This window comes from Ruditapes philippinarum, unplaced genomic scaffold, assembly GCF_026571515.1.
Source record: "Ruditapes philippinarum isolate M1 unplaced genomic scaffold, ASM2657151v2 ctg364_1_1_1_1, whole genome shotgun sequence".
In the NCBI taxonomy this organism is placed as follows: domain Eukaryota; kingdom Metazoa; phylum Mollusca; class Bivalvia; order Venerida; family Veneridae; genus Ruditapes; species Ruditapes philippinarum.
In genome coordinates this window covers 78,779-92,501 of record NW_026864557.1, presented here as the reverse complement: position 1 = coordinate 92,501, position 13,723 = coordinate 78,779, and the positions used below count along the sequence as shown (strand labels likewise).

At 33.2% G+C, this 13,723-nt stretch overlaps 1 protein-coding gene across 1 annotated transcript in view; it reads right to left on the bottom strand.

The window, feature by feature from the left end:
- LOC132726056 (uncharacterized) overlaps nucleotides 1-13,723 on the bottom strand; it is an 80,053-nt gene that overhangs the window by 17,088 nt on the left and 49,242 nt on the right. The window contains exon 5 of the mRNA XM_060711303.1: nucleotides 6,537-6,772. Coding sequence (XP_060567286.1) covers nucleotides 6,537-6,772 — 236 coding nt within the window. The remainder of the gene's footprint in view (nucleotides 1-6,536; nucleotides 6,773-13,723) is intronic.

The window sequence follows — 13,723 nt, the reverse complement described above, 5'->3', positions numbered from 1 at the left end:
GACGTCCAACACAGTAACATCAAATTATTTTAAAATTAATTCAGGAATAACAGAATCATTGACTGGACAAAACCATCAGTTCACAAATTCTGCAAAATTTAATCAAAATTCGTTCATATGGACCATACTCACATTATGGAAGTTTTGAAGAAGGGGTGATGCTGCAAACATAATTTTCCTCCCCAATTGTTGTCGGGAGGGACATGACATGTTACCTTTATTTTAAGTTTTAAAATTGACTGTTTTCTTTTGTACAGAATGCATTATTGTATTTGTATTAAAATATGTTTTCCAATCGTGTTAACAATTGATTTATATATTCATAAAGGCTTAAACACCTTTAACTTTTCACTTTCATTGAAATACTCTTTGACTTAGTGCATTTAGTCAGTTTGAAATTGGCACAAAAATATTAATGAAATCTCCGTTCATAAATAGCATTACCACTTTTCTTTAATGTTAAATAATGTAGTTGTCAAATTTAAAATGATATTGATGCTGTGTCAATCAAATTAAATCAAAACAAAAGTTTATATTAAAATGTAGTGAGAAACAATATACATATTACAATTTTTGCAGGAAGGACCTTATAAAAATCATAGTCAAAAAAACGAAGTTATCCATACAATATTTTTGGGTTTTTTAACAAATAAAATGCCATTGCATAATTGCATAATTACTAAACAGATATTATAAGACAAAATGCAAGTTGCTTGAACATTATAATTTTGAATGGTTTTGATGCGTTTTTTCCTACCCAGTTTTTAAGCTATTCTCTTCTGAGATATGTAATAAGATTTTGATTATTATCTTGTCTTATATAACCAACTGATAAAAGACGAACAATTGTATTCATTCTACTTTATGACAAAAAAATAAAATTGAAAAGCACCAAAATGTCAAAATGTGATTTTTACCATTTATTTTTTGATGAATTGATAAATTAAATGTCATTTAAATGCTAGCTCTGGCATAATATTTCTTTCCTTTTTCAATGTAACGAAATATTTACATTTCTTACCATCAAATTCAATTGTAAAAATTCAATTGTATGAGTATTGAACTGAAATTATAAAGTTTTAGGAACTTAATAATTTAAATGTTTGTCCCGGTTATTTACCCAACCCATCTTTTAAGCCCTACTCTTCAGGGATAAATGCAGAGGTAATATTTGTGTGCTTAACTTTTCAAGCAATTTTGAATTGATACAAATAAAACGCAATTTCCTTTATATTCAACTGAAGTCATAAAGTTTTAGATACATTATAATTTTATTTTTTTATTTTTTTTAAATTTCGATAACTTTACCCCACCCTTTTTAAGCTCTACTCTTATGAAATACATGCTTAGGCAAGAATTTGTTATGCTTAACCTGTCTAGCGATATTTAAATAATAAAGTACAAACAATTTAAAGGCATTTTCATTTATATTGTATTAATACGAAGAGACGAAAGTCATCAAAGTGACACACAAGAGAGCCATGATAACCCTAACATCGCTCAACTGATTACTGAGACTCTGATCTAAAATTTGTTACCATTGAATGAAAGGCAGACCTAATGCATAAACTTTAACTGATATAAAATTATCATAAAATTCATATCTGCGCCTGAAACAGTGCAGATGTTAAAGAGGTTTTACAAGTATGCCTTTTAATGTGCTGTGACCTTTTTGACCTCAGATGACCCATATTCAATCCTGAACTGGAAATCATTCAAACAACCTTTCTGACCAATGTCCAGGATATTATATTTGGGCTAACCTGTACAGTGATAACAAGTTTTTTTTCCATTTTTGGTCTGTCTGAACTAGATTTTGACCTTGGATTACCCATGTTCAAAACTGAGCTAGAAAACAAATTTTCAGGAAATTTGGGATGAAAATAAAACTTCTAGAATGTTAACAATATTTTTCTATACTTTGGGTTGTGTGACCTAGGTTTTGTCCCCAGATTAGCCACATTACCTAGAAACCATCAAAACATTTTTTTGACTAATTTTCATGATATTTCTACCTTAACACTAATCCTCTACAGTGTTAGCAAGGTAGTTCTTCCATATTTCGGCTGTGTAACCTAGTTTTTGACCACAAATGAACTTTATTTGAACTTGAGCTAGAAATCATACAATTACCTTCCTGGCCAATATAGGATATTTGGACTAAACCAGTACTCTAAAGTGTTTATGAGCTTTTTCAATAATTGGGCAATATCACGGTCTTTTTGACCCAACATGACCCATATTCGAAATTGAGCAGAAACCGACAACCTTCAATTTTCAGGATATTTTGACTAAAACACTAGCCTCTTAGGGGTTAACAAAGTTTTTACATATTTGTGCTTTCAACCCCAGATAACCCAAATTTAAAACAGCCCTTGAAAACATCAAAACGACCTTTCTCACCAATTTCAGTTGGAACAGCAGGCTCTTGAGTGTTTTATCCATTTTGGAAACATATGCCCCCAGGGCGGAGCCAATTATGACCCAAGGGCTATAATTTGAAAATCTAAGAAGAGGGCTATCAGACAATGCCTTATGCTTAATATCTATGAAATAGGCCTTTTGGGTCTTTATAAGAAGATTGTTTCAATTTATTTTATAATTCCCTGGCAAACAAATTTCTGCATGGAATCAAAAATACATAGTGGAAATCAATGACAACCGGGGCGGTGCAAATTTTGACCCAAGGGTTATAATTTGAAAAGTTTTGTAGAGTTTTATTAGATAATTTTACACACAAAATATCTAAACTCTAGGACTTGCACTTTCAGAGAATAAGATTTTATAAGTTTTTACTACATGTACAAAATGAAAATCAATGACCACCGGGACCAGCCAATTTTGACCCCAAGGCTATACTTTGTTTTATAAGACGATGCTTCACATAAAATATCTAAGCTCTAGGCAATGCATTTTCAATGAAGAAGATTTTAAAAGATTTCATTTTAAAAATCTTTTGTTTTGGCCCTTGACCCGGATGTTCAATTAGCAGAAACATTTGAACAATTTTTGTTACGCTTTCTGTTATTTGGGGACCATACGCCGCTTCTCATGGAATGCGACGGAAGTGTCACATTGAGGTTTCAATGATAACCGCCGTATGAACACAACTGCGGATGTTTCTAAATCCAGAATTTTGCCATTTCATGTTTAAATGTTGAATTCTGCTAAAGAAGGTGCCAGGGGTCGTGGACGGTCGTTTGCACTTGACAGTAAAGTCCATGAACAAGCTCAATCAAACCGAGCCTGCAAAATTTTCAATTTTGCCGTGTTGGACTTTCTTTAGGGATTCTTAGTTTTTCTATTTAATACTAGGAACATCCTAGGAAAATCTTGAAAGTCAACATTATTGTCGTATTTGTATGTTTGTGATGATTTCATATCTTTATATTTGATCTTTTTTCTGGTTTGATAGTTCCAGTATTTCCATTTGAATTCAGTGTAATCACCCAAAGATAAGTTGCCTGTTCTTGTTCTTAAGCTCTCAATATGGTCGTTTCATCTCTTCTGTATCAATTTATCGCGCGACGCCAATTTTGCAGACAGGTCATGTTTTATACACATTATTTATGCTTATACACATTAAGTAGAGAATGGCAAAGTGATGTTAACTGCCAAATACCTAGGCTCTAGGACTGCTGTTGAGGAGAAGGGAAATTTTGTACAAAACAAGTCTATCTAAAGTAAGTGATCCCAAGAGGGACTAATTTTAAATAAATAGGAGAGGGAGGGTGAGTTTAATGAGGATTGCATTTGGGGGCCACAAGGTGGTGCTACTTTGCAAATATCAAGAAATAGCAAGAAGCTTTTACAGAATTCATTTTCAAGGAAATTTCTATGTCCTGTGACGTGACCTAACTATGCATCGGAATGGAAATCACATATCACTTTGATAGAGGATCTGCTAAGGATCATTTCTGTAAAGTTTTGTCCAAAGCTTATTTAAAGTATAGCAGGATCTAAAATGACAGCAGATATACCAATTGGAACGTCCTCGGCTATTATCTATAAAAACCTCGGAAACAATACGGAGTGAAAGTATACCTACCACGAGGTTTCAGATGTAAACAGAAATCTGTGATAATTTAAAACGAATGTTTATATTTGAAAACGAAGATAAAGTCTGTTTCGGTACAACCATTTTATATTTAAATATGCCCACTAATGTACACTTTTAAATAAATCCCACTTAATGTCAACAGGTTGGCATTTTGTACTTTCGGTTTTTACAGCCATTATAACAAGTATATAAATAATGTTTTGTTTGCTTTTGTATCTATGAAATTACTTGTATTAGGTTGACTTTTACTTGATATATGGGGTAAAAACATGTCAACAACTCCCATCAGTAAATTACTATTTGTTTACATGTTTAGTTTCTTAGCGTAGGTTAGACCGAAATACCGTATCAGTGCTGTATATTCATACTATTGTGTTCGAGGTCGTTATTCGAAGACTGACGGAAGGGCCGAAAAGTTTCGATTGCGGATATACTGCAATAAAAAAAATGAAAAAGAGAGCGACAATCACTTAAGGAAGTCCCTTACTAGCAAATACGTAATGAGGTCAAGTGGGACAAAGAGGTCAGTCTTTTTATATTCTTAAGAAGTTTTTTTTTGTATTTTAACCTGAAAATTTGTTATCATTACTAGTAATTAATAGTCGATCACTATTACTATAGTTAATTATCTTAAATATAAATAGCAACTTAAAAACGTTACAATGAACATCAAATAGAGAAAAACTGATTTCCTAAAGAACGAACCAAATTGAAAATGTTTAAAACTCGTTTCGATTGACCCGGTTTATGGGCGGTTTTGATATCTGCAAGCAACCGTTAAGACCCTGTATCAACGGCTTATTAGCAGAATTCAACAGTAAACGTCAAAATGGTAACATTTCAAATTCAGTCATAACTATAACAGATTTAATATAAAAAACAGTTTACAAATACGAAATGTGTTCAATTAATCATAAAACAATTTTAAAACCTGCCTTATCAATTACTCGCATGTGTTTGATTGCAACAGATGCTCAATCTGGCTTCCGTGACACCTTTAACGGAGATGAGATGGGAATATATATGATACACTATATGAATTAATTGTTTTCCACGAGTTTTTGTAAGCTAATATATAATATTATGTGTTTTAATTGTGTTTCATAATAATTAAATAGCTTCCATATGTGATCTTTTCAAAGTTCGCGTGACTTTTAAGCATTTGAAAAAAAAATCAGCACTCCAAAAAATCTCATAGAAGCGACAAAAGTGTAAATTATACATATGATTAAATATAAGCGTGCAGTGATCACATGTGTTGCTACATCATAGCCAATTGCATGTTTCAGCTACTGTTTAGCAGGAGACACAATTCATAAAACAGGGCAAAACCCGTTTTTAATTTAAGGGCAATAAGTTTGCAAAAAAAATCATTCAACAAAAAATCCGTGTAATATGGACAAGTACTTGAGCTACCAATCAATCCTTTAAAGTTTCAATAAAATTTCAATAGTGATATCGGGCAAGTCATTTAAGGGCCAAAAGTCAATGAAACAAAAACAAATGTCGATGATATGCACAACAAGACATAGTATTGATCATTCCTGTAAATATTGATGTAATTGCACCAGTGCTTTTTGAGGAGTAGTCCAGACAAGCACCTGTGTATCTGGCAACACAAAAACACACATTTTTTTTATTCAATGTCCACAACTCGGCCAAAATATTATCCGAGCCAAGCGCAAGTATTTGACCTACCGATTAATCCTGTTAAGTTTTATTGAAATTGTATTAGTGGTATAAGAAGAGTAGCTTTAGACAATCTGTAACAGTAAAATAACTAATGAGCCATAACTCCGAAAAAAACATTGAACCATAAAGAGCTGATGATATGCACAATCAGATTTGATACTGATCATTCCTGTAAAACACCAGTAGTTTCTGAGAAGTACGGACAAGCTTCTGGCAACATACCAAAAACATCTTTCATTCAAGGTCCATAACTCGGCCAAAGATCATTCAACCGAAAAACTAGAGTAATATGCGCAAAATCTTGAGCTACAGGTTAATCCTGTAAAGATTCATTGAAATTGCATTGGTGGTATAAGAGGAGTAGTAGTTCGGACAAACTTTAAAAATAATAATAATTAAAGAGCAATAACTCTGACAAAAATCATTGAACCGGAAAATTCCAGAGACTTGCACTTAAAGACATGGTACTGATCATTCATGTAAGGTTTTGATGAAATTGCACCACTAGTTTTTGAGGAGTAGTCCGGACAATATTTGGGGCGGATGGACAGTCAGACGACGGGGAAGTGATCCCAATATGATATTAATGTAAAATCTTGAAGAAAGCTGATCCCTCGCCTATAAAGAAAACCCAGTGATTGAGAGACTTCTCTACGGATGCATTGAATGACTTCAAATGGAAAAAGAGTCGCTGTCTTTTTTTCATATCTGGAACTCTGGGGATGTGTTATTTTCAAATTCAAAGGTTGTTGTGATTAAGTCATGTTTCAAAGAATAAACTTACAGTTTTTCTTTGTTGAAATATTGATTGAACACTTCAAACTCAGGGCATACTTGGCTTTCCAAATCTGCGGTTGTCTTTAAATAATCAGACAATCTCTCCCGTTCAGTATCATTGAAAACATCGAATGTTGTGTGAAATAATGCGAGAAGCATACTGAATGAAATAACTGTGGTATACTCTATGTCCCTTTTTTCTTCGGGTATGTTTGATATAATGTCTACACACTGTTTGCTAACCTGCAAAGGAATAAATATGGTCATTATAATTGATGTAAGAGAATAAGTCCTTCTGAAGGCCTCGTCAGTCATTTACTACATACGGTCAATCAATATATAATATGTACCATTCTGACATTTAAGGCACCTGTGACCTTAACCTATGACTTAATTCCCCTTAACTCAACGGGTTCATCACCTACATATGACCAATCAATATGTAAAAAATGAAGACATTGTGATAAATAGCTTTTAAGATAATGAGCGGAAACCCTTCTAACATTCAAGGCCCTTGTGACATTCCTGTTTGACCTAGTCACGACAAAATCAATATAGGTTATCTACTACATATGCAATTAATATATGACATATAAATACTTTGTCGAAATAGTTTTCAAGATAATAAGCGGACACGATTCTGACATTTAAGGTCCTTGTGACCTTGACATTTAAACAAGTGACCCTAAAATAAAAAGGGTCATTTACTACATATTACCAATCAAAATGTAAAATGGAATCGTCACAATTGCCGAATCACACGCTTGTCATAATACATTGTATCAAGTTAATTATTATGCATATTACGAGAATGCAGTATTTCATAGATTTTTTTCAAATGTTTGAATTATTTGTTCTACATTAATAAGAACTAAAGTTTGAATCTGAAGTTCATGACTTCTGTCAAAGGCAATACGCTATTTCTTTCTGCCATTTCTGCACTTTTACTCAGTGAGATCTATCTACCTACATAATTTTACATTTCATACCTTTCATAGTTCTGAAGAAATGTCCAGGACAAAAGTCTAAGTGTTAAAGTGACAACGCGCAATAACTCAAACAATAGGGTAGGGAGTGTTACGATTCTTACAAAGTTTAGTGTTAAACTATAAATGTGTCCAAAAGACACGGGTGCCCCCACACGCCACTGTTCTGTCAATCTTATGACTCTAGGTCAAATATGTTTTGGAATACATGTGCCACAAGTTGAAAACTAAAAATCTTTTAGTAAGTAAATGGCAAGAACTTTACAAATACTAAATAAATCCACAAGCAAACCCCTAGGTGCATAAGTACACATGCTGACCAACATTCTTGTAAACTTTCAGGCCTACAAGTCAAATACTTTTTGAGCTATGCATGAACAAGTTGAAAATTGCAAATTTATACTACTGTCAGTCAAGGGCAATAACTCTAACAAAACTGAAAAAAAATCCACAGTCAAAGTCCCAGGTGCATAGCTTCACAGCGATGATGATCGTTATTCCTGTAATTTAGTGATGTTGATCATTATTCCTGTAAAGTTGGTTGATTCTAACTCAAGCACTCAAGGAACAAATAATACAGCATTATGAAACGGTTTTTACTAAGTCAAGGGCAATAACTCTACAAATACTGGATAAATCCACAAGCGAAACCCAAAATGCACAACTACATTATGCTGAGCAACATTCCCGTAAGGTATCATGACTCTATGTCAAATCCTTTTTGAGTTACATGCGACACAAGTTGAAAATTGCAAATTTTTACTAAGTCAAAACCAAAAACTCTAAAAATACTAAATTAATCCACACGGAAATACCCAGGTGCACAACTACACATGCTGATCAACATTCATGTAAAGATTCATGACTCTTTGTCAATTTTTTTTGAGTTACATGCGACACACGTTGAAAATTGCAAAATTTTAATAAGTCAAGGGCAATAATTCTAAAATTACTATATAAATTGACACAAAAATGCCATGATGCACAACTACACTTGCTGATCAACATTTCTGTAAAGTTTCATGACTCAAGGTCAAATCCTTTTTGAGTTACATGCGATATAAGTTGAAAACTGCAAATGTTTACTAAGTAAAGGGCAATAACTCTATAAATACTTAACAAATCCAGACGTGCACATGCTGATCAACATTCCTGTCAGGTTTCATGACTCTAAGTCAAATACTTTTTGAGTCACGTGCGACACAAAAGAGAACGGACGGACGGATGGACGGACGGACGGACAAGGGTAAATCTAAATGCCCCCTCTAAAGTGGGGGCACAAAAATGGACAAAGAGCAAAACCTTCAAAAAAGAAGAGACAAAGTTATTGTTCTTAAGCACTGCACTTCTACTCGATGAGATTTATCTACCTACAAATTTTCGTGTTTATATCCCTTGTTACTTAAGAGTTATGGCCAGGACAAAGTTCAAAGTGTAAATAAACAAAGGGCAAAAACTCCAAAATTAGGAAAGGCAGAGTTAAGGTTTTTTTGCATTGCGTTTTTACCAAATGAGCTCTATCTACCTACAAAGTTTCTTGTTGACATCTCTTGTAGTTTTAGGTTTATTTCCTGGTCAAAATTCAAAATGGTAAAAAAGTGCAATAACTCTAAATGAGGCAAAGCAGAGTTGCTGTTCTTTTGCATTGCACTTGAACCAAGTCAGATCTATCTTCGTATAACGTTTCTTGTTAATACTCCTTGTGGATTTAGAGATATGTCCCGGACAATGATCAACGTTTAAAAATTAACAAAGGGCAATAACTTAAAAATTAGGGGAGGGGGGTTACGGTTCCTTGCATTGTATATCAATTCAATTCAGTGAGATCTATATACCTATAAAGTTTGAAATTGATACCTTTTATAGTTCTCAAGTTATGCCTCGGACAAAGTTTAAAGTGTAAAAATGAACAAAGGACGATAACTCCAAAATAACCCAAAATTAAGGGAAGGTAGAGTAATGGTTCTTTTGCACTGCACTTCTTCTCAGTGAGATCTATCTACCTACAATGATTACTGTTGATACCTCTTGTAGTTTTAGAGTTATGTCCTCGGACAAAGTTTAAAGTGTAAAAATAAACAAAGGGCAATACCTCCAAACGTAAACAAGGCAGAGTTATCGTTCTTTTGCACTGCACTGCTACTCAATAAGAATTATTTACCAAAATATGTTCTTGTTAATACCCCTTGTCGTTTAAGAGATATGTCCCGGACAAAGTTCAATGTGTGAAATAAACAAAAAGCAATAACTCCAACATCAGGCAAGTCAGAGTTACGGTTCATTCTCACTGCACTTCTACTAAATGAGATCTATATGCCTACAAAGTTTCTTGTAAAAATATTCCCCTTTCCCTATTACAGTAATGTCTCGGACAAAATTCAAATTAAAAAAATTCACAAGTGCAATATCTCTAAACGACTAAGAAGAGTTACGGTTCTTTTGCATTGTAATTCTGCTGAATGAGATCTATCTTCCAACAAAATTTGAATTTAAATCCCTGTGATATTGACCTTTGACATATTGATCCCAATATCAATAGGGGTCATTCACTACATATAAACAACAATATGTGAAAAATGAAGACTTTGTATTTAAAAGTTTTCAAGATAATGAGCGGAAACCATTCTGACATTTAAGACCACTGTGGCCTTGACTTTTGAACAAGTAAATGCAATATATAAATTGGGGTCTTTTACTACATATGACCAATCAATATGTGAAATATCAAGACTTTGTTATAAATAGTTTTCAAAATATTAAGCTGAAACCATTCTGACATTTCAGGCACCTGTGATCTTGACCTAAGACCGAGTTACCATAAAACCAATAGAGGGTATCTTCTATATATGACCATTCGATATGTGAAATATGAAGACTTTGTGATAAAAAGCTTTCAAGATAATAAGCGGGTACCATTCTAACATTCAAGGTCCCTGTGACATTGATGTTTGACCTAGTGACCCTTAAATTATTAGGAGTCATCTTCTACATATGGCTAATCAGTATGTGAAATATGAAGACTAAGTGATGAACAGCTTTCAAGAAAATGAGCGGAAACCATTCAGACATTTAAGGCCCCTTTGGCCTTGTTCCTAGCTTTTCAATTTAAGCATGACAAATCTACAATTAAATAGCTAGAGCTTCTACTTTTGGCATGATACATTGTCTAAATGACTTCAATCAAGGTTGTTCAAATTATAGTCCTTGGGCAAATTTGGTCCCGCCAAAGGAATTGATTTTTTTTTCTATTAAATAGTTATGGTACAAAACATTTTTTTCCAAATCTACAAGGCCTAAGGCATGTTAAACGTTGCAAAATTCAATAAATCTATTTTTTGGTCTACGTATATCCAATATTTAAATTGTATAACTCTAATTTCATATTCTGTACCATAATATCTAGAATCACAATTTTGTAACACTAAGCATATTAGGCCCCTCCTATAAATTGAGCGCGAAAGCGTTATCATCATGATTAAAAGTGGAAATGATCAGTGTCACTGTGAATGTCACTAATAAATAGTACATATGCTTAATCCCCCTTATAAATATATGCGTGTGTCTATAAAAAGGAAATAGATTTTAAAGTTTTCAGGACAACCAATCGTATAATAATGGTTTTTCAAATGCTTATAATTTAACCACCATATGAACCTTTGTGAGGATAGCATGTAAGATGACTAAAGGATTATCTAAATGTTCAAATACTCTTTTTCATATGAAAAATATATGTGGAATTACATATGAGAACCAAGAGATCATCTGCATGAACATAAACTCTAGTTTTTAATATAAGATATAGGAGAGGATACGTAAGATGAGCAGAAGACCATCTAGATAGATGAACATGTATGAGGTGATTAGGTAAGATAAAAAGATAAAGTTGTGGGTTTTGGATGATAACTCTAAAAAAATATATCCTCCTCAATTATTTATGTTACTTAAGAATTAAAGTTATGAAAGTTATGAAGGCATGAACAATTCATACATATTCAAGAATAAAAAAAGAGCATGATCCTCTGGTCACCTCACATGATCCTCTAAACAAGTTCAATGTGAACTAAAGTATATGAACAACCTTGGAGTCTTCCATGAACCTCTCGTACATAATTCTAAAATTAATTAAGCATGTACATCTAGATAACCCCCTGGTCATCTTACCTAATTCCCTTATTTAATTTTTGTGTATTTGTACATTTAGATGATCCGCTAGAAATCTTATGTGATCTATTCATACATGTTTGAACAGATCTAAAGAATATGTACATTTAATGAACCCTAATCAGCTTATGTGATCCTCCCATAAATGTTCTATAAAACTACATTACAGAAACATTTTTATGATAATTTGGTCATTTTAAGTGTTCCCAAGTTACATGTTCCCATAATAAATAGAGCTTATGTACATCTAGAAGGTTTCCTAGCTATATCTTACGTGATCTCTTTACATCTGTTCAAAAAAAAAGAGCGCATGATCCCCTGGTCATCTTACATGATGACCTCATGCATATTCCAAAATAAATAGAATATATTTACATCTAGAGGACCCTAGTCCTCTTATGCGATCACCTTATACAAGTTAAACAATAAGTAGAGTATATCTACTTGATCACCTGGCTGTCTTATGTAATCCCTTTATACATATACCATAAAGAAAAGAACTAGAATATGTTTATAAAGATGAATCCTTTGACATCAGTTATAATTCCCTTATATATGTTTTAAAGGGCAAGAGAAAATGTACATAAAGATGATCAAATGGTCAATTTTCACGGTACCCTAAAATCATAATTATTCGTGGGGCACTCATTTCCGAGGTTTTCGTAGATAGATGTACATGGAGATGATCCCTTGGTCGTCTTACGTGATTCCCTCATACGTGTTTTATAATTAATATGGTCAGTATACATCTAGATTCCTTGATTATTTAACCTGATCCCGATATTTACTTTTCCGTAATAAAAAGAGTCTATGTACCACTAATGGCTCCCTGATAGTCTAACGTGATCCTCTCAAACATACTCCATAATGAATAAAGTAAATGTACATCGACATGTACGCTCCCTTCGCAGCTCACTAAATACACTTACGTTACAAGAACGTGAGCGATAGTGGAACATTCGACCGATGCAAAGGAGAGTAATCGACATGATTCCCTGATTGTCTATCGTGATCCTAATACTCCATATTATATAAGAGTATATATACATCTACATGTATATGATCCCCTGGTCGTCTTACGCGACCCCCTTTTACAAGTTCCTTAATTGATAGGGCGTATGTTCATCTAGATACCCTGTCATTTAACCTTGATCCCCACATATCTGCTCCGTGATAAAAAGAGTTAATATGTATATCTAAATGATCACCTGGTCGTTTTACGTAATCAAATAATACATGTTCGATAACAAACAGAGTATATGTAATAAACATGATCCCCTTCTAAATGATGCCTTGGCCATCTTACATGATCTCTTCATAAATGTTTCATAATGAATAGAGCATATGTAATTCTACATTATCTCCTAGTCTTCATACGTGATCCCCTCATACAAGTTCCATAATGAATAGAGTATATGTACATATACACTATACTCTTACGTGATCCCCTCATAAATAGAGTATATGTTCATCTTAATGATCCCCTGGTCGCATAACGAGTATATGTACATCTAGATAATCTCTAGGTTATCTCACATGATACCATCGTACATAGTCTATAATGAATAGAGTATATGTACATATACATCATACCCTGGTCCCATTACATGAATTCCTCATACATGTTCCATTACAAATAGAGTATATGTTTATCTAAATGATCCCCTGGTCGCTAAACGAGTACATGTGTATATGTACATCTAGATAGTCTTCGGTCTTGTCACATAATACCCTCATACAAGGTCCATAATGAATAGAGTAATTTGTATATATGTGATGCACTTATGTTTGATCCATAAAATCTTGAGTATGTATATGTAAATAAAACCTTGGTTATTATTTAGGATCACACATTATGTTCTATAAGAACCACAGTACATGTACATTAGATAATGTAGATGATCCGACTGTCAGCTAACATGATCCCCTCATATATATTCTATCAGAACGAGAGCAAAAGAAGTTTTTATGATATTTTGGTCATTTAAAGTGATCTTAGTAAACATGTTCTTTTGAGAATCAGAAAATTTCTACATGCAAACAATCA